Genomic DNA, 26199 nt, shown 5'->3' on the forward strand with positions numbered 1-26199 from the left:
GGTAAGCTCAGGGAAACAGAGCCAGGAAGAGGAGGGACTGTGGGCCTGTACCTGCTGAGGGCGTCGCAAAGAGAGACGTCCCTCCTGTGAGTACGCAGCGAGAAGGACTGCTGAGTGTCTTCAACGAGACGCTTTCCGTGATTTAAAACGATCACAGGGCTGTCATCTCGGCATGAGGGGGAAAGGACTGCAACCCACCTAGGCTTTCATCCAAAGGCATGGAAAGATTATCATCACAGAGTAAGTTTCAAAAGGGCTTGGGGGGACAGATCCAAAGCCATTCTTACTTCACTGCAAACTGCCTACGCGGCTGCACGATCTGTGTGGGTACGGATGAGCCACTTTGGGGGGGCTGGCAGGGCCGGCTTCTGTGTCCTGCTGTTTAACCCAACAGCCCCGTCTGCCCCTGCCCTTGCCTACCCCTCTCAGAGGGACTTCCGTGCTTCGAGAGTTTGGAAGCAGGACTCTGAGACACTCATCCGCTCCCTCTTTTCTCTTCCATGCTGTCCACTGCCCCCTGGGGTTAATGGGTTCCGTACCAGGAAGGCACAGCACATTCTCCAAAAGTGACCTTATCGGTGAAGATTCTAGTTTGGCCTCTATCTGTTATCTCCGTTGTCAAGTATCTCAAATAGCTTGGAATTCAGCCAAGTAGGAAAGGAATTCTTCACCGGGCCCCCGCTGGATACCTCCAACACAGAAAATACAGCCGACTCTCATTATTTATGGTAGTTGTGTTCTCTTAAAGTCACCATGAACCCTGATTTAGTGAATACTGAGACTCCTAGGGGAAATACAGGATTACGTTCCTGCAAGCCTCTGGTCACGACATTGTTATCAACCTGTCGATACAAAGCCTTGTTTTACGTGTTGCTGTTTGAAGACAACTGATTTAACCTACGTTGTTGACTCATTAACATTGAACTCACGGCCAACAGCGCTAGAACTCCTGCCCGAATGAAGCTTATCTAACGTATGTACTTCCTCCATAAGGCACATCACAGCCTTCTTGTACTTAGCAACACTGAACAGCACGTCAGCACGATGCTCGGGGGCCATTTCACACAGTGAAATCACCAACAAAAAGCACGAACATGCAAAATACATGACACTAAACGAATCCCAAGAAGGACACCGGCTTACAGCACAAGAGCTAAGACAAGAAGGCAGAGCATCGCCTTGTTTGCCTAGCTGTGCGTCCAGCAACTCAAACGTTCCTTCCTCTGCTCTGCACACGTCCACAGATGATCTCGAAAGCATGCGTATTTGGGGATTATCAATAAATTTTAACCAATAGGCAGATTCACAAATATAGAATGCATAAAAAACGAGGATCAACTGGTGAGTAAATATAATCTCAGAAAGCTGCCATATTGTATGTGAAATATGATGGATTTAAAAAACAGAGATCATATAGCATTTATAACAACAACAGTAACATTGTTATAGGTGTCAGCTTGCTAACGCTTCATAGTCTTTACCTCATGTAATCCTCACAGCAAATGTGCCGCCTACCCCTCTATAAAGTGGTTTTTTGACATTTTAAACCCTTGCGCCCCTTTATACTATCTTCTCATATTACCAGTAGCAAGTAAATTTTGAAGACCTTGGCTTTTAATAATGTACATTATTACATTTATTATATTATTTCATAGTATTCATATTATATTATTAAGCATATATGTTATTAAGTATTCATATTATATTATTGTATCATTTTCAAACCATAAACGTTACTGCCCTCCACTCCGGAAATTCCAACAGGTCTCACAGAGTGGACAGACAACCTCCACTCCACTGAAACTCACTGCTATAAAAGAGACAGACATTTCCCGTCTTCTAAATTTAATTGAAACACCAATTCATTTCAGATTATACAGGATGTCCAAAATCACTGATGCGTGAAAAAAATGGTGAGAAAAGAGAAATTCCAGTTAATATATTAACACAAGACATCATTAAAAAGACAGGATATTTAAATGATTTGATTTAGAACTAGATCCGAGCACTTTGTTTATAAGCTATTGTCTAATAGGGAAAAACTTGCTAACTGTATTTCCAAACAAGTTGAGTTGGTAGCATGTTAGGCTTTAAAGACCTAGAATATTATAATACATGGTTAATAAGCTCAGTACTGGTTAAGAACTTTTAAGGAATGTACGAGCCGGTGAAACACAGAAACGCAATTTTAGAGTACGCTTTAAAAATCCTAAAAAGCACAGAACCATTTTTGTTTGTCGTAAAGGTCTTTGTCCTCTCAATGTAATTCTGTGATATTTAACATAGTCACATAAAAGACCCTGGTAAGGATTCTACTGTTTAGCATTCAATTCGTGGCTATGAAATCATACCCACTGTAACACATTATAACATATTATGATTCCACAACATATTCTAAAAATGGTTAAGCTGCATGTATGATTTCATTTACACGCAAGTAGGTACTCTCATGTCCATGTAACAATACACCCTCTAGAGTCTACAAGTTTAACGGCACAGAAATCACTATTCTGTTCACTATTTTGTATTATTCTAGTTTGTTCCCCTTAACATTTTTAAAAACAAAAATAATACAGGAAAATATTTATCAGACTTCTGAATGGGCAAGTTCTAAGCATAAAAGTAGTGAGAGAAACCACAAAGGTTTTCACTGGAATGTAAAACATTAATGCCTAGTGAATTAATGAATTTCAATATATGGTAACTGAAACATACATGATAAAAATCTTATGAATAGAATAATACTGTAGACAGCAAACTTTTAAAATGTCTGCTGTAAATGTGGCAACTAAATTCCCTATAAATCACATAAGCAATCAAAATACAAATTGAAAAGCACCAGGTACCAGTTTCCCCTGTGAGAGTTTAAAGAGAAATGAAAACATTCATTGCTGCTGAGAGGGTGGTAAAGACACTATTCTCACATGCGGCTGCTTGGAGCCTGAATTGCCCTACATTTAATAATGTTTTTAAGATCTCAGAAGTACTTATATACTTTCTCTTATGGAATGTATTTAAGGGACCAGAAAAAAAGGAAATAATCAGAAATGTTTGCAAAGACGTTCGCTGTGTTTTTATAATAATGAGGAGCTGGAAACATATCAAACAGCCACTAGTAAGATTTGAGCAAATTGGAATACTTTTATCTGTAGGTAGCATTATTTATATTTTTAAAAATTTGTCGATGGGAAATACGAAAAAAATGAATAAAAATAGGTCACAAGAGATATTATAATCAACATTTTGGGAGAAAAATGTATGCATAGAGGGAAAAAAAAACAAAAATAAATAAACCATTATTTTTACCTCAGGGCTGCAGTACTGTTTTTTCTTTATTATTCTCTTCTGTCTTTTTCAAGTTTCCTATAGGAAGAATGTTACTTTTCGTGATAATTCTCATTTAGAAGAGAAAAATTAATTGGGTTTTACTGATAAAAAGTTAATGCCACCCTCAGAACAAGTGACTTATTTTTGTTCGTATGTGCCATGTTAGGCTTTGTATGAAGAAAAATAGAGATACTTACCTCATACAAAAGTGTGCATTTTAAAAGAATAAGGAATGCTTTTGGTAGCTCTTTCTCTCAAATTTATTATGCCCTACTGCGTGGTGAACAATATGCCTCGTCGGACAGAGTTTCTCTTTTTCCGAGTTCACAGTCCGGTGGGGCGGGGGGACACAACCAGGTTATCTCTATGCACACACTGGAAGATGCTACAGAATGAGTACACGTACGGGACACTGGTCTGTGCACAGAAAATCGGACACGTTTTGTGTGCTGTTTTAATGGCAGTGTACTGGCTCGCCAGATTAAAAAAAGAACTCCTCCCTCAGTCAGTATTTCTACCTGCAGACACAGAAGCTTGACTACCTAGTTAAAACCGTGAAAGAATTCCCTGAGAGGCAGCTACGGCTCGGAAGGCTGGGGAGCCAAGCGTGAAGGCTCGTCCACACTGAATCGCAATCAGGCTACCAAAGTAGCAGCCCGGCAAGTGTGCTACCCGGGCGAGGCGCAGGAGCCTACGTTCACACCGCGGGCACCCAGACACCGGGCGCTGCTGCCTCCCTCCTCGTGGGGCCTGGCCACGGCGGCTGCCTGGAGGCGATGCCTGCTTATCCCCACTGCCCTCCAGCCCTCACTCCTGCTGGAAGTCCGGGGCAGGGGGATCGGGTCGGCTGAGCTAGGCCGGAGGCATGTGGCCGGAAGCAAAGGAGTTTAGGAGAGCACACTGCTGGCACCTTTATCCTCTACAGTGAAGGGGGGCACGTGCCTTGGAACGGCGGGAACTTCCTTGGATATAGGAAGACTGTTCATTTATTTATTTTTTATTTATTTTTTTAACGTTTATTCATTTCTGAGAGAGAGAGAGAGAGAGAGAGAGAGAGAGAGAGACAGAGCATGAGCGGGGGAGGGGCAGAGAGAGAGGGAGACACAGAATCGGAAGCAGGCTCCAGGCTCCGAGCCACCAGCCCAGAGCCCGACGCGGGGCTCAAACTCACGGACTGCGAGATCGTAACCTGAGTTGAAGTCGGACGCCCAACCGACTGAGCCACCCAGGAGCCCCTAGGAAGACCGTTCAGATGCCGCACTCCTTAAAGGAAAGGAAAGAGACGTGTTCGCTGCGGCATGCCAGGCAGGGGGGGAGGGTGGGGGGTGCGCTGGCACAAGCCCCAGGAGGGCGTGCCGTGCGACGTTCTGCTGGTCGGAGCAATCGCACTAGCCCCCACTCGTGCCACCGAGTTCTGCAGGCAAAGGGCACGCTCTCCCGGGAGCAACTCTCGGGCTCTAGTCATCGAAGTGCGATTTCTGGGCGTCTGTCAGGGCCACCGGTGGTCTGGTGCCCTCTGAGGACAAAGCCCTGGAACAGTTTTATTTGCACCCCATCATACACATTTGAAAAATAAGGTTAAGAAGCTGTGTTTGTTTCTGTGGACCCTTTACAAGAACTGAACTGGCAGGCACAGTTGACCGGGCAAATTCATTTGGGCCCTTACTTTTCATGCTATTTCCATTTATCGACAACAATTATTAACTTTGCAGCTGGGGAGGGGAATTACTGTTATGTTGTGCTCTCCGCCCAAATTTACAAAGACAAGCTGTTGAATCAAAAGGGTTTCTTTAGAGGACAAAAAGGAGTCGTGAAAATAACAACAAATACGTAAAACAACAGCGAACAGGACCCCGTTTTGAATATCGTCTGTAAATGTGCTTGGAAAGACAAATCTGAGTGTGATGAAAGAAAATGGCGGGCAGGAAATAGGGTATTTAGTACCGAAATACTTATCACCGGACCAGCAGTACATTCACCTGTCGCCTCCAAAACATTTCCGATATGAAGCCTTGTCACCTGATTGACTTTACTGTGTGAGATGCAGAAAGGGACAAAGTCCAAAATGAGACAACGTTCTGACATTCCTGCCGTGTGATGAAGGGTACAAATCGTTCCTGAGAAACCCGCCAAAGGAAAAAAGTCCACCACAAAGAACATCCTGTTCTTAGAGAAAGCCGCATTTCCTTTCTTTGTAATGTTTAAAATCACATGATGTCAAAAACATATAGTGGAGAAGAGTACAGCTGAGCCTTGAAACACGGGGCCGGGGGAGGTTTGCACACCAACGCCCCACACAGTTAAAAATCAACATACCACTTTTGATTCCCCATAACGTAACTGCTCAGTAGCCTATGGCTGACTGGAAGTCTTACTAATAACAGTCAACGAGCACGTATTTTGTACGTTATATCACATGCTGTATTCTTACAACAAAGTTAAAGAAAAGGAAACGTTAAAAAAATCGTAAGATAAAATACACTTAAGTGGACCCACACAACTCAAACCAGTGTTGTTCAAGAGTCAGTTGAAACTGCTATCATGCAGGACAGCAGATGCTTTTAACAACTGGACAAAATTACCCATTTCACTACTTTACCAAACACCTAAACAGTACTTATTACTATGTGCTAAGTGCTGTTCTAAGTGCACTACATATGTACTCATTTGGTCTTCACATTTACAGATAAGGAAACGGAGGCACACGGTTGCACAGTTACCACGTGGCAGAGCTGGGACTTGAGCCTAAGCAGACAAGTTTAGTCTGTGCACTTAACCACTGTGTAATTCTGTGCTGATGTCTGTGGTGCCCACTAGCTTAGCACGGGTACCGTGCATGTACGGAGGACATACTCCAAAGATATCTCTGGAGGGCATAATCGGGACACGAAGTTCATGGGCTCACCACTGACAGAGGACTAGTTATGTGCAGCAGGGAGAGTTACTGCTCCATGGAGAAAGAGATTTGACTACTGCCTTGGAACAACAACGTGCCTACTGATCTTGTTAGTGTCAAAAAGAACAAGTGTGAATTTGATCAAGTTACAACCACTGAGTGAAGAAAAACACGGGCGCTTAAGACTGCCTTTCTAAACGGAAGCACGTCTTTTGTATTTTGGAAAGAACTTATTCAATTTCCTTGCTGGCATGATTTTTCCTTACGTAGTAGGGAATGATCACCATTGGTTTCCTCAGTATGTGACGCATAAGACAGTATTTTTAGCGACGACACCAGTAAAGATCCTTTTCCGTTATTCTAAGTAACTTAGCAATGCAGTCGTCATCTTGAATAGGTTAAAAACACGAATAAAAATATCAACGTCAAATCTGAGATACCAATGTAACTTTTCAGGGTGACTGCATTGTGGTAAAAATGGATACATCCCTGAAAGTTTGAATTTTTTCCAAATCTTAATGTTTTTATTTTATTCATGGAGGAAAACAATGAGAACTACAGTTAAAAACCACATCCACAAGCTACAACTGAGTTTAAAGAAATACTTTTATATGGCCAAATGCAGCCACAAAGTTGTTTTGTCTCTGTCTCACACATAGCAACATTCCATTTCCCTGCTTTTACACGGGATGGGCCGGTCAACTCGGTACACGAACTATTAAAGCAGACTTCAGTGAGAAGTCTGAATCCACATACGATCTGAATATCCAGAACTATCTTCAACAGACTTTAAACTGTTGAAGCCATTCCTGCCAACTTACTGCACTGAGTTAACAGTTTTTCAAATTTAGTAGCAATAAAAAATAAGAAAGTGCATAGAGAAAGTGTGTATGATTCAAGCATTGTTATCGATACCTCAGTAAAAAGATCACACACAAAATAATGTCTATAACTGGCACCAAAGAGTTATCAGTAATTTAAACGTGAATTAGATTTTTTGAGTGATGATTAATTTTTAAAATATTTATTTCAAATTATGGGTCTGCTAACCCACTGACTATTTATTAAGTTTGAGAAACACTCCCATGTAGGAAGATGTGGGAATGACTTCACAGAGAGAGAATGCTATATTTTTTCAAGCAGATTCAAAGAGAATGAGAGTCTTCAGGAGCTATGTGATAAGAAGAAAATACTTCGAAAATATATCTCAAAGAAGAGGGAGCAGAAAACCGTACAGAAATGAAGTTACTCTGAGATATACTGGTGAGGGGCTTCAAAAAAGAATATATATACTAGTCCATGGGTCCATGTAAGCCACTGGAAGGATAGAGAAAACCAGTAGCATGCCAGAGTTTCAGGCAAAAAAAAAGACTCTTAGGTAGCGTTTCAGCACTGAGGAGGGATCCAGTGGATACCACCAGCGATAACGCAGCCTGAAGAAGGTAAAGCCTGGAGTGCGAGACAATCCCTCACCAGGAAGACAGCAGGAAAGGGAGAAAAGCAGGGATATGGCAGCGATGGATTATGTGAAGGCCCAACAGGCTTGGGAGCAGCAGTAGATGTTGTGTAAAAGCAGTGTATCCATAAGACACATTTGAAACACTAGCTGGTGGTAACAACTTGCTACTGTAAGAAGGTTAAGTTCTTAAGCTTTTCACCACCTTTATGATTTTAGAATGAGGATATATCTAGATTTGCCTTTTAGCTTCCCTTTCCAAGAGTACTATAAATAAGCCCAGTTACATATCTAGGAAGGATCCATCTATTATCTGTTTTTCATATAAAACATATCTTAGATGGGCTAGGGACCTTGGCTATTAGCTATATATGTGTGTGTATATGTATATGTACATATATGTGTATATGTGCATATATGTATATATATGTATGTGTGTATATATATATGAGTAAAATTTGTCTTTATCTTATCTAAAGATCCTCAATTTTTTCATAATAGGCTATTTTTAAGTGGTATTAATGTTAGATAGTTCTTAATATCACAGTGTTAAGAACTACAAAAGGTCTTGGCTTTCATCCCACTTGCAAGCAAGTAAAGCTGCCACAGTTTCATAAACGCGGGTAGAAGACATGAGACTCCTGGGTCAGAGACTGATAGTTTGTTACTCAAGGTAACAGCAGCAGTAAGAATGTTAGCACTTTGTGCTGGTTCCCCAAGCCACAATTTCCGTAGGAAAACCTGAAGAGAGCTAAATGAGCCCTGCACACACAGTGTAAAGAAGAGGAACCTTGAACTTGGGGAACCCACAACTCTCATAATGGACAGTAAGCATCCTTTGTTCCTAGGAAGACATCTATTTGAAAAGGGCATTCAGTGCCTCAATATGCAAGAAGGGCAGAAAGGTGAGATAAATAGAGATAAATATCTCCCCGCAAATACCCTCATTTCTACATCATCTTGTTTTCTGGCAAGTTTACCTGAATACGTCACTCCACTGGTCACTGTGAATAATCCGGCTGATGCAAGCAGAGATCAAATAGCACCAGAAAAAAGCCAACCTTGCAGTCCTGATCTTATCCATGTCCCCCAAGGTCCTAGGCCTAACCAGCTGAAAAAATACCATAAAGCACCAAGGTCTACTTAAAATTCAATGGCTTTCCCCTTAAGTTTCTGTATTGACCTTTATACTTGGCATTAAACCAGGTACAAGTGGATACATTAAAAATGTGCAGATTCTTCTTTGGCTCACGAAGGAAGTCTAGAGCAATTCTGTCACCTAACTTGGCCAATGAGTTGAAGGTAACTTGAGTGTCTTCCAGTGTTAAGGCATACGGTATCACTGATCACTTCTTTTTGGGAAACTCCACTGAATCAGCAAAGGTAGCTCCTTTTAATAGAAATCTCCACATTCATATAAGGACCACAGGATCAACTGGTAGCGTTTCCTTAAATAAAAGGCTCCTTATGACTACCCCTAATGTGTAAGTTTTGGGAAGGGAAGCAAGTTAATGCCTGGCCTTCATACAGGAAGTATAACACCAGGGGTTGATACTCATGGCCTCTGCAAAGAAAGTGTTTACAATTGTTGGGCCACCCAAAGAGATCTTCATCGGCGGTGGTGGTGAGGCGGGGACCAGGTGAAGGCAGAAGTTGATGGTGCCCTCGGGTGGCTTCCCAGATGGATGATAAACCTTAGGGGTCTCAGTTCAAGTCAAATGGCTGAATCTACTCCTGGTTTTAGGAAAGACTGACCTACTTATCTCTGGTAGCAGATGGGTGACATTTATCTGCCCCTTGGAATGGCTGAGGGAGGCTGAGGGATAGACATAAAGAGCTACTGACAGGTATTTTGCTTGGGAGGTGCAAAACCTCTTATTATCCCTTTCGTTTCCAATAGGTTTCTCAATAAGGCTAAAGGGAATGGCCATCAAATTGTGACAGCGCTCCCTGGAGGTAGATGACAGACGCAGCAGTCAATTAAACATAAAGTGTGCAACGGTTCATAGATCTTCAGGAGGAAAGCTCTAGGGAAAATTCACTGAAAAATAAAGATTAACATTCTCCCTCCCCTGTGTCTCTGGGGAATGAGGTATTTTTCTGTTTGCAGGTGCTAAGGTTGTTACCCTTCCACTGCTACCAAATCCATGTGTCCCAGCCCAGCAGCTGTAACTTCACCACTTTCCAGTCAGTGACTAAATGCACGCAAAGCTTTGGTCTAGAAGGGTCAAGTGACAAGAAGGACAAGAGCACTGCTGTAAAACTTGCAGAGATGGGCTATAGGAATGACGTCTGCAAGATGGCTGAATAAAAGACATCCTTCAAATGCATCTCCCCTCTTCAACAGCAATAATTTGGCATCCGACCATGGAAAAAGCACCGTCATGGGAACTTCGGGATGCTATCTGGTGCACTCTCCAACTCAGGAAAGACATTCTGAGAAGGCAGGCTCACACCCAGGCAGCTCACTCATTGACTGTGGTCCTAGCCACAGGCCCAGAAACAGCTCTGTGCCCTGAAAATTCTGCTACGGTCCCAATGGCTTTGGTTCTGCCACCAACAAAATACGCCAAGGGACCCTGGAGGAGTCACACCTACCCGTCCATCAGCTAACAGGCACGCAAACCTCAGTCCCACCTGTGTGGATCTGAAATAGCTCTTTAACAGGCTTCAGCCCCTCTCTGCTGAGGTCTGGGACCCGCTGGAGGTAAGCCCAACAAATTCTGTCGAATTCTGAAAGGGCACGGTAACTGGTCTCCAGCCCATCCTGGCCAGTCCCCAAACATTTGTGCTGGCACAGAGCCCCAGCAGGAGACTGAGGCTGTACCCCTAAAGATTCTGAAGGGTCCTATAGATGGCTTTATCCCTATCACAGAAGTAGTCTACCGGCAGGCCAGCCAGTCTCAGGGACCCAGCAGGAGACGTCTGACAATGCTCCCAGAGATCCTGAAAAGGCCTAGACTCAGCTCCAGCCCTTCCCAGCCAGTCCGTGAGCAGTAACCCACCTGCACCCCCGAGATCCTGAAAGGGTCCTAAACTAGGTTCGATTCCCTCCAAGCTGCAGTCACAAGCAGTCCTGCTGACATAGGGACCCGGTGGGGGGACACTCACATCTGTGCCTCAGGAGACCCTGAAACGGTCCTAAACTCGGCCCCAGTTCCTCCAGCCAAAGTCAGGGAGTAGTCCAACCCACCCGAGGGACCTGGTGGCACGAATGCCCAGCCGTGCCTCTGACGCCAAGTACGCAGACTTCAGTCGCAGCCAGGAAACCGGAAATAGCCCTGGAGCTTGGTTCTAGCCCCTCTCAGCCACGGCCCCGGGCCTACCCTGCCCACCCAGGGACCCACCAGTGACCAGGGACTGGTCCCCTCCTGGGACCTGGCAGGAGGTGCACCCATCCACACACCTGGTGAGAGGACAGCTGACTACGGACGCAGCCACGGAGCCTGAAGTGGACCTTGTCCCAGCACTACCCTACCGAACAAGGGACTGGAGACAGCCCCAGACACCTGAAGACCAACCAACCTGCCAACCGTGGACCCCGCTGCAGACCCATCGCCGCGCATAACCCGCTCTGACCCAGCACGAATGTGATTCCAGAGGTAATCCCATCCGTTAACCCAGACGACAGAGAGGAGGCCATTAACTGCTGAAAATGGTCTTTAAAGACTGGAAGAGGTATTAGCTCCTTCAAATGCACAGACATCAATGCAAGGCTACACAGACCACAAAGAATTAGGTAAGTCTAACACTACCAAAGGCAACGAACAGTGTCTAATCCCATAGAAAGATACATCTAAAATTTGCCTGACAAAGGATCAAAATAATCATCTTACAGAAGCTTAATGAAATGAAAGAGAACACAGACAACGGAGCAAAACTAGAAAAATAACACACGAACGAAAGGACAATAAAGAAACAGAACTTACAAATGGAACCAAGCAGCGACCCTGGAGCCGAAGAATACAATCACACAACTAAAAAATGCATCGGAGAGCTTTACCACACAGACTTCGGCATCCGCCACACCTATGCCGTCGGCCTCTGAAGTCCGCCTGAAATCAAGTCCTACGCAAGACCAGTCACAAGGGTTTGCTGGGTCAGAAGGAAAACATTCTGCGGTTCAAACGCCGAGTACTCCAGGAGCTACACTAAATAATGTCCCACTTTCCCTAGGGTAAGTACCAATATCCTGAGGCGTTTCCACACACACGCCTAATTCTTCTCTCATTTACCCTCCAGAAGAGGTTGGGGTTCTCTCTCTCCCCCTCGCTCTCTGCCCCTCCCCCACTCTGTCTCTCTCAAAAAGGAATAAACTTAAAAAAATTATTTTAGAAAAAAGATTTAAATATTTATGCACTACAAGGAAAAAGAGGAAGCTGGGAAGTAATTGCGGAATGTTAAGGTATGCAATCGCATCTGTGGCTCTTGTCAATTTCCACTCGCATTCTAAGACGTTCTGGGCCCACAGGACACTGTTTTGTGATAAATAAGATAAGCACTGTTCTATGTCTCATTATAGATGGCTTTGATGAATGTAAAATGCTAACAATAACAGTAATGAAAGTAGCTAACACTTACCGAGTACTGACCATGTAGCTACTGGCACTACTCATCTCTGTACTGGGTTAACTCATTCAGTCCTCACATCAGCCTCATGAGAAAGAAATATAACTACCACCCCAATTTTATAGATTAGGAAACCAATTCGCAAGCAAAAGAGCAATAATTCAAACCAAGGCCTACGCATTTCCGCTTTTCCACATAACATCAAACAGCCCTCGTATACTGTTTAAAGTTTTCTCCCTTGATATAATGTTGGTACCTTAATTTCTCACATTCCCCCCAAAAGCCTGTCTTTTCTTTGTTAATGTGTCTAAGTGATCTTAAATTATGTAGCCAGCATCATCTCCTCTGTAAAGCCTTATCTCTCTCCTCCCACATGAATTCCTCTCTTTTCAATACTCTGGAAAACATATTTTTTTTTTTAATTTTTTTTTTTCAACGTTTATTTATTTTTGGGACAGAGAGAGACAGAGCATGAACGGGGGAGGGGCAGAGAGAGAGGGAGACACAGAATCGGAAACAGGCTCCAGGCTCTGAGCCATCAGCCCACAGCCCGACGCGGGGCTCAAACTCACGGACCGCGAGATCGTGACCTGGCTGAAGTCGGACGCTTAACCGACTGCGCCACCCAGGCGCCCCTGGAAAACATACTTCTATAACATCTATTACAACTTTTCTTTACGGCCGTTATATTTTCTTCAACACTGTGAATCTGACAAGTTCAATAATAATGTCTCATCAGCTCTGCAGCTACTGGTAGTAGTCGAAAAATAACCAGCAGACACAAAATGGCTATTGAGTTAAACTTATACACACCGGGGTGCCTGGGTGGCTCAGTCGGTTAAGCGTCCGACTTCGACTCAGGTCATGATCTCACAGTCAGTGAGTTTGAGCCCCGTGTGGGGCTCTGTGCTGACAGCTCGGAGCCTGGAGCCTGCTTTGGATTCTGTGTCTCCCTCTCTTTCTACCCCTCCCCTGCTCACACTCTGTGTCTCTCAGTCTCTCAATAATAAATAAACGTAAAAAAAAAATGTTAATTATAAAAACCAAAGAAAATCCTGAACATAAAACTTCTAATGTGACCTCTGCTGGCCACTACACAGTAGTATTACAGTCGTACGGATACTTTTATACTACCCGTTTTTAACAAGGTTTATCATGATGCCCCATAGTATGGCCATCTTGATTTCCCTTACTCCATTAGCACTCTGCTAAACTAATCTACCTTAAGGTAAGCACATTAGTTAGGATTTTAAGCTGAATGTTGCAGGAAACACTAGTTAATGGCTTTTCCCTTACCGTTTGCCTCGTGGATAATGCCGCACATATTCTCCAACATCATGAGCAGCGACAGCTAAGACTTGTGGGTCATCGGACACCTCCAGAAGTTTTGTCAAAATTCTGAAATACATGTAATCCAAAGAGAGATTGACTTCTAGCTGTTCCATACAGCACAACAGAGCACAGGTATAATGCAAGTATCTCCCGAAAACAGGCATTTATAAATATAGTCGTATTTTCTACAGATCTTACTATTATGCACAATGCACTACACATAATAAATCACACGTAAGTTTGCGGTTTCAGCTTTTATACATATGTAACAGGTTACTTTCAGATTCACGATGTATACCTCACCCAATTCCTAAAATACCAGGAACTCCCTCCCCTGCTCTCTCAAGACAGACAACTACACTGAGTTAATGGTGAGTTAATACACGACAACCACTGAATCCTTGACAACTATATTTTGAAAGTTAAACATCTGTAAGCCTTTCGTCGGTATGAAGAAGTTACTCGAAGCTGCGATCAAGACGGAACGTGCGCCCTGAGCACACACATCCCCTCTCTCCCTCTCTCTCCAAGTCTCACGAAGGACCTGAACCTGAACTTCACAGGTAAGACTAAATGCAAAATAGCAAGCGAACGTCTCTGGGGAAGACGGCAGCCCAGATTCACACCCCCGGCTCCCTTGCCGTCCTCCTACTTTCTCCACAGCAACCACACGGGCAGAGCGTCACCACTGCCGGAGCCCGACAGTGCTTGTGACAACGGGAGCCAACCAGACACACAGAAGGCTCCCCTCTGCCGGGAGCTGGAGCAGATTTCTGCCTCCTCGAGGACCCGCAGGGAGAGGACTCATCGCCCCCAGGGGGCGCATGTGTCCTCCGCAGTGAAGGGAGGGGGGTGCACCCCCCCCCCCCCGAATCCAATCCACTGGGAGAGACCTCCTTCATCTACTTCGGAGCGAACGTGAGGGGAGACCATTCAAGGAACAGGTGACTCGTGTTACTGACATTGCTCAAGGACACAGAAATAGGAAGAAAACTTCTCAACTCATTCCACAAACAGAGCATAACTGGGACAACCAATAGGAATGAGTACTTTTCTTTAAAGTTTTATTTATTTATTTTGAGAGAGAGAGAGAGAGAGAGAGAGAGCGCGCGCCACCGAACTGTGAGATCAAAACCTGAGCCTAAATCAAAGTCAGACGCACAAACGGCTGAGCCGTACATGAAGCACTCTTAAAATTCAACAATAATAAAAACAACTCAATTTAAAAATGGTTAAAAGACCTGAACAGACATCTCACCAAAGAAAACAGCTGGCGAATAAGCAAACGAAAAGATGACCAACATCACGCACCACTGGAAAACAAGGAGATAACACTATCCACCTTCGTTGCGAAAATGGCAAAACCCTGAACACCGGCACCACCAGATGCCGGCAAGGACGTACAGCAACAGGTATGCTGATTCACCGCTCACGGGGATGCCGAAAAGTCCAGCCACCCTGAAAGGCAGTTTGGCACTTTCTTACAAAACCAAACCTGAGTCTTAGCATGCCATCCATACTCCCTTCAGATTCACCCCAGTGAGTTGAAAGCTTATGTCCACATAAGATCCTGCACGTGGACCTTTAGAGCAACTTTATCTACAGTGATTGCCAAAACCGTGAAGCAACCAAGACGTCCTTCGATGCAGAAACCATGGTACAGCCGTACAATGGGACAGTCAGCAATAAAAAGCAAAGAAAAAATAAAAAGCAATGAGCTACCGAGCCACAAAAAAAGATGAAGGAACTCTCAATGTGCATGGCTAAGGGAAAGAAGCCGGTCTGAAAAGCTTATATACTATCTAATTCCAACTCTAGGACATTGTGGAAAAGGAGAAACTACAGGATAGAAATAAGACCAGTGGTTGCCAGAGGTTCAGGGAGAGGGAGGAAGAGCAGAGCGAGTAGGTGGAACGTGGGAAATTTTTAGGGCAGTGAAACTATTCTAGGTGACACGGTAATAGGGGACATGTGGTATCAGTCAAAACCTACAGAGCATATAACACAGAGTGAACCTGACAACAGAAAAAGTGAGCCCTAATGTAACTTACAGACTTCAGTTAAAAATAATGTATAAGGGGCGCCTGGGTGGCGCAGTCGGTTGAGCGTCCGACTTCAGCCAGGTCACGATCTCCCAGTCCGGGAGTTCGAGCCCCGCGTCAGGCTCTGGGCTAATGGCTCAGAGCCTGGAGCCTGTTTCCAATTCTGTGTCTCCCTCTCTCTCTGCCCCTCCCCCGTTCATGCTCTGTCTCTCTCTGTCCGAAAAATAAATAAAAACGTTGAAAAAAAAAATTAAAAAAAAAATAATAATAATGTATAAATATTGGCTCATCAGTTGTAACAAATGTACCACACTAATGCAAGATGTTAATAATAGGGGAAGAGACAATATATGAAAACTCTCTGTACATTCCCCTCAATCTTTCTGTAAACCTAACATTATTCTAAAAATTTAAATCTATTCATTTTAAAAGTTACAGTACAGTGTGTGTGTGTGTGTGTGTGTGTGTGTGTGTGTGTGTGTGTGTGTAGGGGAGAGAGAGGAATTCTTGCATTGTTTCTAACAGCAAAATCTGGCAATAGTATTAAATATCCATCAATGGGAGACTGACTAAACACGATACAGAAAAAAAGAAGAAGGCAAAAGACTCACATTTCTGAATTTCAAAACACACTGCAAAGTAAAAGTAATCAAGACAGTAGGATACTGGTATCAGAACAGTCATGTAGATCAACAGAACAAAACCGAACGCCCCAAAATAAACCCATGTGTCCACAGGTCAACTGAATTTCAATAAGGGATACCATGACAATGCAATGGAGAAAAATAGTCTTTTCAACAAATGTTACTGGGATAACTGGATAGCTACATGCAAAAGAATGAAGTTGGACCCTTACCTCACATCATGTACAATAAAATTCGAAAGGATCAAAGACTTAGATGTGGGGTGCCTGGGTGGCTCAGTCAGTTAAGCATCCGACCTCGGCTCAGATCATGATCTCACGGTTCGTGAGTTCGAGCCCTGCGTCGGGCTCTGTGCTGATAGCTCGGAGCCTGGAGCCTGCTCCGGATTCTGGGTCTCCCTCTCTCTCTGCCCCTCCCCCATTCACATTCTGTCTCTCTCTCTTTCAAAAATAAACATAAAAAAAAATGTTTTTTAAGACTTAAATGTACATGCTAAAATTATAAAAATATTACAGAATACAGAGGAGTAAATCTTCAAAACCTTGGTTTTGGCAATGGATTCTTCAGTAGGACACCAAGAGCATGAGAAACAAAAAAAATAAATAAACTGGACTTCATCAAAATTTTTAAATGTGCTTCCAAGGACTCTATCAAGAAAGTGATAAGATAACCCAAAAAATGGGGCACCTGGGTGCCTTAGTATGTTGAGCATCTGACTCTTGATTTCAGCTCAGGTCATGATGCAAGGGTCGTGGGTTCGAGCCCCATGTTGGGCTCTGTGCTGACAGCTCAGGGCCTGGAGCCTGCTTCAGATTTTGTGTCTCCCTCTCTCTCTGCCCCTCCCCCAACTTGTGCTCTGTCTCTCTCTCTCTCTCTCAAAAATAAACATTTAAAAAATTTTTATTAAAAATGGTGTTGGTTCGGGGCGCCTGGGTGGCGCAGTCGGTTGAGCGTCCGACTTCAGCCAGGTCACGATCTCGTGGTCCATGAGTTCGAGCCCCGCGTCAGGCTCTGGGCTGATGGCTCAGAGCCTGGAGCCTGTTTCCGACTCTGTGTCTCCCTCTCTCTCTGCCCCTCCCCCGTTCATGCTCTGTCTCTCTCTGTCCCAAAAATAAAAAAAAAATAATAATAAATAAATAAATGGTGTTGGTTCAATTAGACATCTACATAATGAAAATAACTGTATCTTGACCCCTACTTTGTACCTTACCCAAAACCAATTCTACATGGAATAGAGATCTAGTTGTGAAAGGTTCAAACAGTAAATCTTCCAGCAGATGACCTGGAAATACATCTTCATGACCCCATATGGGGAAAAACGTCTTAACCAGGACACTAAAAAAAATACTAGCCATAAAGGAAAAAATTAATCAATGGAGCCACACTAAAACCAAAGAGTGAAATGGTATGTGAAAGAGTAGAAGAAAAAAGTTGAGATGAACAGATATAAGACCTCTTGTTCAGAATACATACAGATCTCCTATTAAAAAAAATTTTGTAAATGCCTGAACAACCAATTCTGGAAAAATAGATATCCAAATGACTGATAAGCAGATGAAAAGGTATTCAACCACATAAGGAAGGAAGAAAATACAAATTAAAATCATGAAATAACTAAAATTTTTTACTATTTTTTGCAATTTATTATCACTAGTGACAAAAGTACATTGGCAAGGAGGTGGAACAACAGGTATTAAGAGTGTGAAGTGAAATTTAAAACTTACTTTAAGAGCTCATAATTCTTCTCATTTAATCTCACAGCATTTTCTCTCCAAAATTTCTCAGATTTGTGCACAGGACTCCACTCCAGTCTTCCAGATTTAAGCTCTGAGCTATATTCATCAAATGAGCTACAAAAAAATTTTAAGGATCTCAAAGTTAAGAAAAATCTAAGAGTTGCTCCAAAATTAAGCAAAACATTTTTACCATGTTAATCATACCTCAAGAGAAGAAAAACAAAAATTTTTCACCGATGATTTAACTGCAAAGACTGACCATCCTTTGTACATTAACAAACTACCACTGAACGAAGTTTAAACAGCTTAAATAATCTTTAATAAACCATGTGAAATTTATTCAAAGTCCTAAGGTCCAATACTCCTGCCAAATTGGAGTGCTCAAAATGAGGTTTACTGAAAGGAGCATTTGCTTTCAAAATCTTTGTCCTAATAAATAAAGTATAATCAGTATAATGTCTGATAATCTAGCAGAGTTTCCACCACGCCACTTAAAATACTGTATTTGCCAGACCACTAGATGCGTTAATGTGAATCTATATAAAAGTACGTTACTTAAATAGCATATTCCAATACTATAAATGTCATAAACCACTATACTGTATTATGCAATGAAAAATACACATACGGGTATAATATTGCACAACGTGATTACAAACACTGTAAAGGTAATTCACTAAGTTAACATTATAAATTAAAAACAAAAACCTCTGCATAAAACAAACTGCAGTGCAATGCAATTAAAAAAATCATTCACTATGTAAGAAGTAACTTAATTATTCAAAGCTTCATTCTATAAAAAGTGTTTAGTGTTGTCAGCCAATGGTTGGCTGGGCATCCTTCTAAGTGAAAAGTGAAAACTTAAAAGGACACGGCTGGACATCCTTCCAAGTGAAAAGTTGAAAAAGATTTAGCCATTTAAATACTGACTGGTAATTCAATATAACCAGAATTTTACTGGTTAAGTTGAATAGGGTGTTCTATTAAATAAAGTACTAATTTACTTTAATGTAAGGCCAATCGGTGTAAGAAGTAAACTAATGCTGTTTAACATGAATAGCCTAAACCTTTAACAGCAAAAACAGAGACAAAGCTCTTTTACCTATACCCATCACCTGACTGGCTTTAATGTGAAGAGCAGGATTTTTCAAATTACCAAACTCAACATGAAGAATCAATACATAATAATAATTGGCTAACATGGATTAAATAATTTAGAAAGCTAAGTATCACTAATCTTGTTCATTTTTTAATTTTTTTTTTCAACGTTTATTTATTTTTGGGACAGAGAGAGACAGAGCATGAACGGGGGTGGGGCAGAGAGAGAGGGAGACACAGAATCGGAAACAGGCTCCAGGCTCTGAGCCATCAGCCCAGAGCCTGACGCGGGGCTCGAACTCACGGACCGCGAGATCGTGACCTGGCTGAAGTCGGATGCTTAACCGACTGCGCCACCCAGGCGCCCCTAATCTTGTTCATTTTTAAGAGATCTCAAATCATTATTACAGAAGAACTGATAACAGATTTATAAAAATGAACTTAATAAAATTTGTAAAAACTTCAAGTCTACTGCTGGCCAGGCTAGTTTATTACAATCCAGTTACTCACATTTGAAATTACAGAAAGACAAAACTCATTTGCCTCCCTCTACAACACCCATGATAGACCACTGGTCTCGGTGACACATCCCATCTCTACAGCAGCACTTGGGCCTTGGGATTAAGAGCTGCACTGAATTATCTGGTAAATACACTTCTGGAACACATACTACACCGAAGGCATTTGCTGTATAGTTGAAACCTCACAACAAATCCTACCAGGTTAGAATTTTTATTGCTATTTTACCAAAAGGAAAACTGAGGCTTTACAAAGTCAAGAAGCTTGTCAAGGCCAAGTGTGGACAAAGTGGCCAGACAATTCAAAGTGGGTTCAGCCTGGCTCCCAAACCTAAACCACCTACACAGAAAGGTCTACTTCTACACAGTAATTCCCTTTTAAAAATGTATCGGTAGTTTAAAAACAAAGGATATATATGTTAATGGGAAAGATCAATACATTATTAAACAAAAATGAACAGTTCCAGAAGAATATGCAGAACCCCATTTGTATATGCGTTTGTGTGTGTGCATGCACACACGTGTCAGGGGAGCAGGGCTAGGAAGGTTTTTCTGGAAGCAAACACAAAAGTGGGGGTGGGGATGACTAGGTGGAAGAGGTATGGAGTCTCTTCTAGAACTATGTAAGGATTCTTTTTTCTCTTACTGCATTGTACATCATTTGTGTAATTTTTAATATCAAAAATAAAGAACACAATAGGAACTTCAAAAAAGCAGGGAAAAAAATACTCTTTCCGTTTATGGCCAAACATCCTTCAAAAATTAACGAGTACTGTTTAAAAAGATTCTAAACCAGGGGGAGATTCTTAAGGGGTTCCAGAGTGACACCAACATCCTGTGGGATTAAGTCAGATTTCAGACAAGAGAAGGGTGGGAACCTCCCCAAAAGAGAAGACGTAACACAAAGCTCTAACCAACTGTTACCATGGTGATGAGCCAGTTGCCCCCCACCCCCCATATTCCCAATTCTTAACAGAAGACATAATGTTTCAGTGAAATCTTTTGGGTTTATAGTTAGTAACAAATTTAGACTTTCTGAAAATACTAGGAAAGTCCAACGAGGCCCAATATATCCAGCCTGTGAGAATTTTTTAAAATAACATACCTAAGGTCTTGGACACTCTCACCAAGTTTTTCCAAAAGAAATTTTATATCTTCACTGATATCTTCATCATCGTACTTCTGCTGTTCCAAGTTCTCCAACTGTTTCAGAACTTTGCACTGGATCATAGCCAGGGCATATTCTTGGCGAGTTTCTCTTTCAGTCGATTTCTCCAAAAAGTTCTGAGTTAGACAAACACGTGAGAAAACCGTATAATTTCTTTATGTGATATTCTTAGACCCCTGCACTACCTCCTGCGCCCTCTCTCCTCCTCTATTCTCAGGTTAAGCGAAGACTATATCACAAATCCTTATCTCTTTCCTGAGCACCTGTCCCATATCAAAAGCGTGTTTCTTATTCCTCGCTTGCTTACTTACTGGCTTAACCACACATTTAAAATCATTGAACCAGACGGGCCTCGAAACACTGGACGTGTTTACAATTAAGTCCATCAGATCCTTTCTCACAGCCCTGCTTCTGAGCATACCCAGTGAACTTCTCATCTGTTGGCCACCTAGTACTTGGAATGCTAAGGAAGAATGTTTCTTCAAGTATCTCTAGAGTTTCTCAGTCAGTCACCCTTTCCCCTCTCATCAACCTGCAAATGCACAAAGGACGTTGCCTGAACAATTATCAAAAAAGTTTTGTGACATTCTGGCAAATTCCCTAGTTTTCTTCTGTAATTTTTCTACTTAGAAGAATACTTACGAAAAGAGCAAAGGAATCCTAAATATACTGGACCCTTAATACGGATTTGAACTGTGCAGGTTCACTCTTCTGCAGATTTTTTTTTTTTTTTGATAATTATAGTACAGTACTGGAAATGCATTTTTACTCCTTGGGATTTTCTTAAAAATTTTTTTTCTAGCTTACTTTATTGTAAGAATACAGCATAAGATACATGACATACAAAATATGTGTTAATCGTCTGTTTATCAGTAAGGCTTCTAGTCAACAGTATGCTATTCATAATTAAGTTTTGGGGGAGTCCAAAGATATACATGGATTTCCGACAGCACAGGGGGTCAGCTCCCCTAACCCCTACACTGTTCACCTCTATTTATAAAAATAAACTGTTCGTTGAATGAACCAGTATTTCTAAGCAAAGACTATGCTCAGGCTTAGGGACAAAAACAGACAAGCTCTCAAGAAAGCTACCTTCACCAAGATGGTAAAGGCGGCCTGTCAAATGCCTCCCCTCCACACACACACACCCACCCGCCCCCACACACAAATCCTGTAATGACAATTCCAAGTCAACTGTACCAAAATATGAAATTTTTAAATTTATTTTTGCAAGCAAATTATATTCCTAGTAATTATGCTAAACAAACACATTAAGAGAGTTAGCTCAGCATATGTAAATTAGAGATCGATCCCTATCAAAATTCCAATGGAATTCCAAAATTCCATTTTTCACAGAAGTAGAAAAAAACAATCCTGAACTTTGTATGGAACCATAAAAGACCCTGAGTAGCCAAAGGAATCCTGAGAAAGAAGAACAAAGCTGGAAGAAGAACAAACACATTTCCTGGCTTAACTACACTACAAAGCTTTATTAATCAAAACAGTATGGCACTGGCATAAAACAGACACACAGATCAATGGAACAAAATAGACAGCCCAGATATAAAACCCCACATATACAATCAACTAATATTTGACAAAGGAGCCAAGAATACTCAATGGAGGGGCTGTCTGGGTGGCTCAGTCAGTTAAGTGTCCAACTCTTGATTTCAGCCCAGGTCATAATCTCACAGGTCATGAGATCAAGCCCCACATGGGGATCCTCACTGACAGTGCTGGAGCCTGCTTAGAATTCTCTCTCCCCCTCTCTCTCTGCCCCTCCCCTGCTCATGCACATGTGTGCTCTCTCTTTCCCTTGCTTGCTCTCTCTCTCTCTACCTCTTTCTCTCTCTCTCAAAAATATATACATACATGGGGCACCTGGGTGGCTCAGTCGGTTAAGCGTCCGACTTCAGCCAGGTCACGATCTCGCGGTCCGGGAGTTCGAGCCCCGCGTCGGGCTCTGGGCTGATGGCTCAGAGCCTGGAGCCTGTTTCGGATTCTGTGTCTCCCTCTCTCTCTGCCCCTCCCCCGTTCATGCTCTGTCTCTCTCTGTCTCAAAAATAAATAAACGTTAAAAAAATTAAAAATATATATATATACATACATAAAACAGCACTCAATACAGAAAGGATAGTCTTTTCAATATATGACGTTAGGAAAACTGTATAATCACATTCAGAAAAATGAAACTGGAGCCCTATCTTACACCACTCACAAAAATTAGCTCAAAATGGATTAAAGACTTACACATACTGAAGCTGTCGACCTCCTAAAAAAAAAAAAAAAAAAAAAAATAGGGAAAAAGTTCCCTGACCTTGATCTTGGCAATGATCTTTTGTATATGATGCCAAAGTACAGGGAAGAAAAGCAAAAGCTAGCAAGTGGGGTGACATCAAACTGAAAAGCTTCTGCACAGCAAAAATAACTAAAATAAAATAAGATAAATAAAATAAATTAAATTAAATTAAAAAATGAAAGGTATCCTGTTGGATGAAAGAAAATATTTGCAAAGCATGTTATCTGATAAGGGGTTAACATCTAAAATATATGAAGAGCTCATACAACTCCATAACAACCACAACAAAATGATTTAAAAATGGGCAGAGGATCTGAATTGACATTTTTCCAAAGACATACAAACGACTAACAGGTACATAAAAATATCACGACTCATCAGAGAAATACAAATCAAAACCACAATGGAGTATCACCTCAAAAAACAAAAGATAACAAGTGGTTTCAAGGTTATGGAGAAAAGTGCACACTTGTTCACTACTGATGAGAACATAAATGGGTGCAGTCAGTATGGAAAACACTATGAAGGTTCCTCAAAAAATTAAAAATAGAACTGCCATATGATTCAGCCATTCCACTTCTAGGTATTTATCCAGAGGAAATGAAAACAGAGTATCAATGAGATTATCTGCACTCCCATATTTATTGCAGCATTATTCACAACAGCCAAGACACGGGAATAATCTAAGTGTCCAACAAAGGATGAATGGATAAAGAAAATGGGGCATAGGGGTGCCTGGGCGGCTCAGTCAGTTAAGCGACCAACTCCGGCTCAGGTCATGATCTCATGCCTCAGGAGTTCGAGCCCTGCGTCGGGTTCTGTGTTGACAGCTCAGAGCCTGGAGCCTGCTTTGGATTCTGTGTCTCCCTCTCTCTCTGCCCCTCCCCCATTTGCGCTCGCTCTCTCTCCTTCTCTCAAAAATAAATACACATTAAAAATATTTTTTAAAAAAAGGAAGAAAATGGGAGTATATATACACAATGGAATATTATTCAGCCATTTAAAAAAAGGAAATCTTGCCATTTATGACAACACAGATAGACTTTCAGGGCATTATGCTAAGTGAAATGGTAGAGAAAAACAAATGCTGTATGAACGCACTTATATGTGGAACCTTTAAAAAACTGAAATTAAAAAAAAACACACTCATAAATATAGAGAACACACTGGTGGTTGCCAGATGCAGTGGATGAGGGGTGGGCAAAATGGGTGAAGGGGACCAAAAGGTACAAGTTTCCAGTTGTAAAATAAGGGAGTCCTAGGGATACAATGTACAGCATGATGACTACAGTTAATAGCACTCTATGTATATCTGAAAGGTGCTAAGAAAGTAGATCTTACAAGGTGTAATCACAAGACAAAATTTGTAGCTATTTGTGGTGATGGATGTTAATTAGACATACTGGGGTGATTATTTCACAATATATACAAATGACAAAGTGTTATGCTGTATACCTGAAACTAACAAAACGTCGTATGTCAATTATATCTCAATTTTTTTTTTAATTTTTTTTTTCAACATTTATTTATTTTTGGGACAGAAAGAGACAGAGCATGAACGGGGGAGGGGCAGAGAGAGAGGGAGACACAGAATCCGAAACAGGCTCCAGGCTCTGAGCCATCAGCCCGGAGCCTGACGCGGGGCTGGAACCCACGGACCGCGAGATCGTGACCTGGCTGAAGTCGGACGCTCAACTGACTGCGCCACCCAGGCGCCCCTCGATTTTTTTTAATAAAGGTAAACAACCAATTTTCAGATACTGAAATTAATTGGTCACCACCAGACCTGTGGTAGAAGGCATGCGAAAGCATGGGTGGGCAAACTTTCTAAAATGGGCCAAATAATGAATACTTTAGGCTTTGGGGGTTCCATCATAGCTATTCAATTCTGCCATTACAATGCAAAAGCTGGCATACAAAATACAGAAAAAAAAAAAAAAAAGCACAGAAGTGTTCCAATAAAGCTTTATTTACAAAAACTGATGGTGGGCCAGAACTGGCCCATGAGCTACTACAGACTGATGAGCCCTGAGCTAAAGGGAATTCTGCAGGTGACAGAAGTGAGACTGCCAAATGGAAAGTGAACCTTCAGGACACAAGGAAAAACAACAGATATGGTAAATAGTTGAATGAATACAAAAGACTATTTTTCCCCCTTCACTTCTGTAATACAAATAAGACTGTTTAAAGGAAAAGTTAAAGACTGTGATACAGGTTTTTTTTTTTTTTTTTACCTATGTAAATATATTTATATGTCAACTATAGAATAAAAAAGAGAGAATAGACCTGTATGATTTCAAGTTCTTACATTTTACATAAAAGAGTACAATGTTAACTTTAATGGGAAAAGTTAAGGATGCATATACTGTGCTACCAAAACAAGCTCTAAGAAATAAACACTACAGGGGCACCTGGGTGGCTCGGTCAGTTAAGGGTCCGACTTCAGCTCAGGTCATGATCTCACAGTTTGTGGGTTCGAGCCCCGTGTCAGGCTCTGTGCTGACAGCTCGGAGCCCGGAACCTGCTTCAGATTCTGTGTCTCCCTCTCTCTCTGTCCCTCCCCTGCTTGCGCACGCTCTCTCTCTGTCTCTCTCTCTCAAAAATAAAAATATTTTAAAATTTTTTAATAAAAAAATTTAATTAAAAAAAGGAAACACTACAAAGAACATTTAAAGGTCAACAGAAAAATTAAAATGAAATTCTAAAAGGGATTCAGTTACCTCAAGAGAAGGCAAGAATGAAAGAAAGAAGAACAAAAAACAGATTAAGACCAACAGAAATAGTACAATGGTAGGCCTAAATTCAACTGTACCAATAATTATTTTAAATGCCAGTGAACTGAATGCTCCAGTTAAGAGGCAGAGGATTTGGGGATTAAAATTCAAGACTCAAGTATATGTGGTCTAAAAGAGACAAACTTTAAATATAAGACGTAGACAGGCTGAAATCAAAAGATGGAAAACCATAAGCATAAGAAAGCTGGCACGTCAAAAAGAAAGAAAAGAAACTGAAAGAAAAGGCCAGAAAGCTGGCCTGTCTCTATTAATTCCAAATCAAGTAGTTATCAAGAGAAAAAGCATCACCAGTAATAAAGGACATTTCACAACGACTCAA

General features: G+C 41.8%; 1 protein-coding gene across 3 annotated transcripts in view; it reads right to left on the bottom strand.

The window, feature by feature from the left end:
* Positions 1 to 26199, bottom strand: part of ATP6V1H (ATPase H+ transporting V1 subunit H) — a 105377-nt gene that overhangs the window by 24443 nt on the left and 54735 nt on the right. For all 3 annotated transcript variants that reach the window (XM_045049592.1, XM_045049593.1, XM_003999812.6), the window contains 3 exons: positions 20724 to 20902; positions 17991 to 18116; positions 13545 to 13646 (listed from right to left, as the gene is read on the bottom strand). In XM_045049592.1, the coding sequence (XP_044905527.1) occupies positions 13545 to 13646; positions 17991 to 18116; positions 20724 to 20902 (407 nt within the window). The remainder of the gene's footprint in view (positions 1 to 13544; positions 13647 to 17990; positions 18117 to 20723; positions 20903 to 26199) is intronic.

This window comes from Felis catus, chromosome F2 (genome assembly GCF_018350175.1).
Source record: "Felis catus isolate Fca126 chromosome F2, F.catus_Fca126_mat1.0, whole genome shotgun sequence".
Lineage (NCBI taxonomy): Eukaryota > Metazoa > Chordata > Mammalia > Carnivora > Felidae > Felis > Felis catus.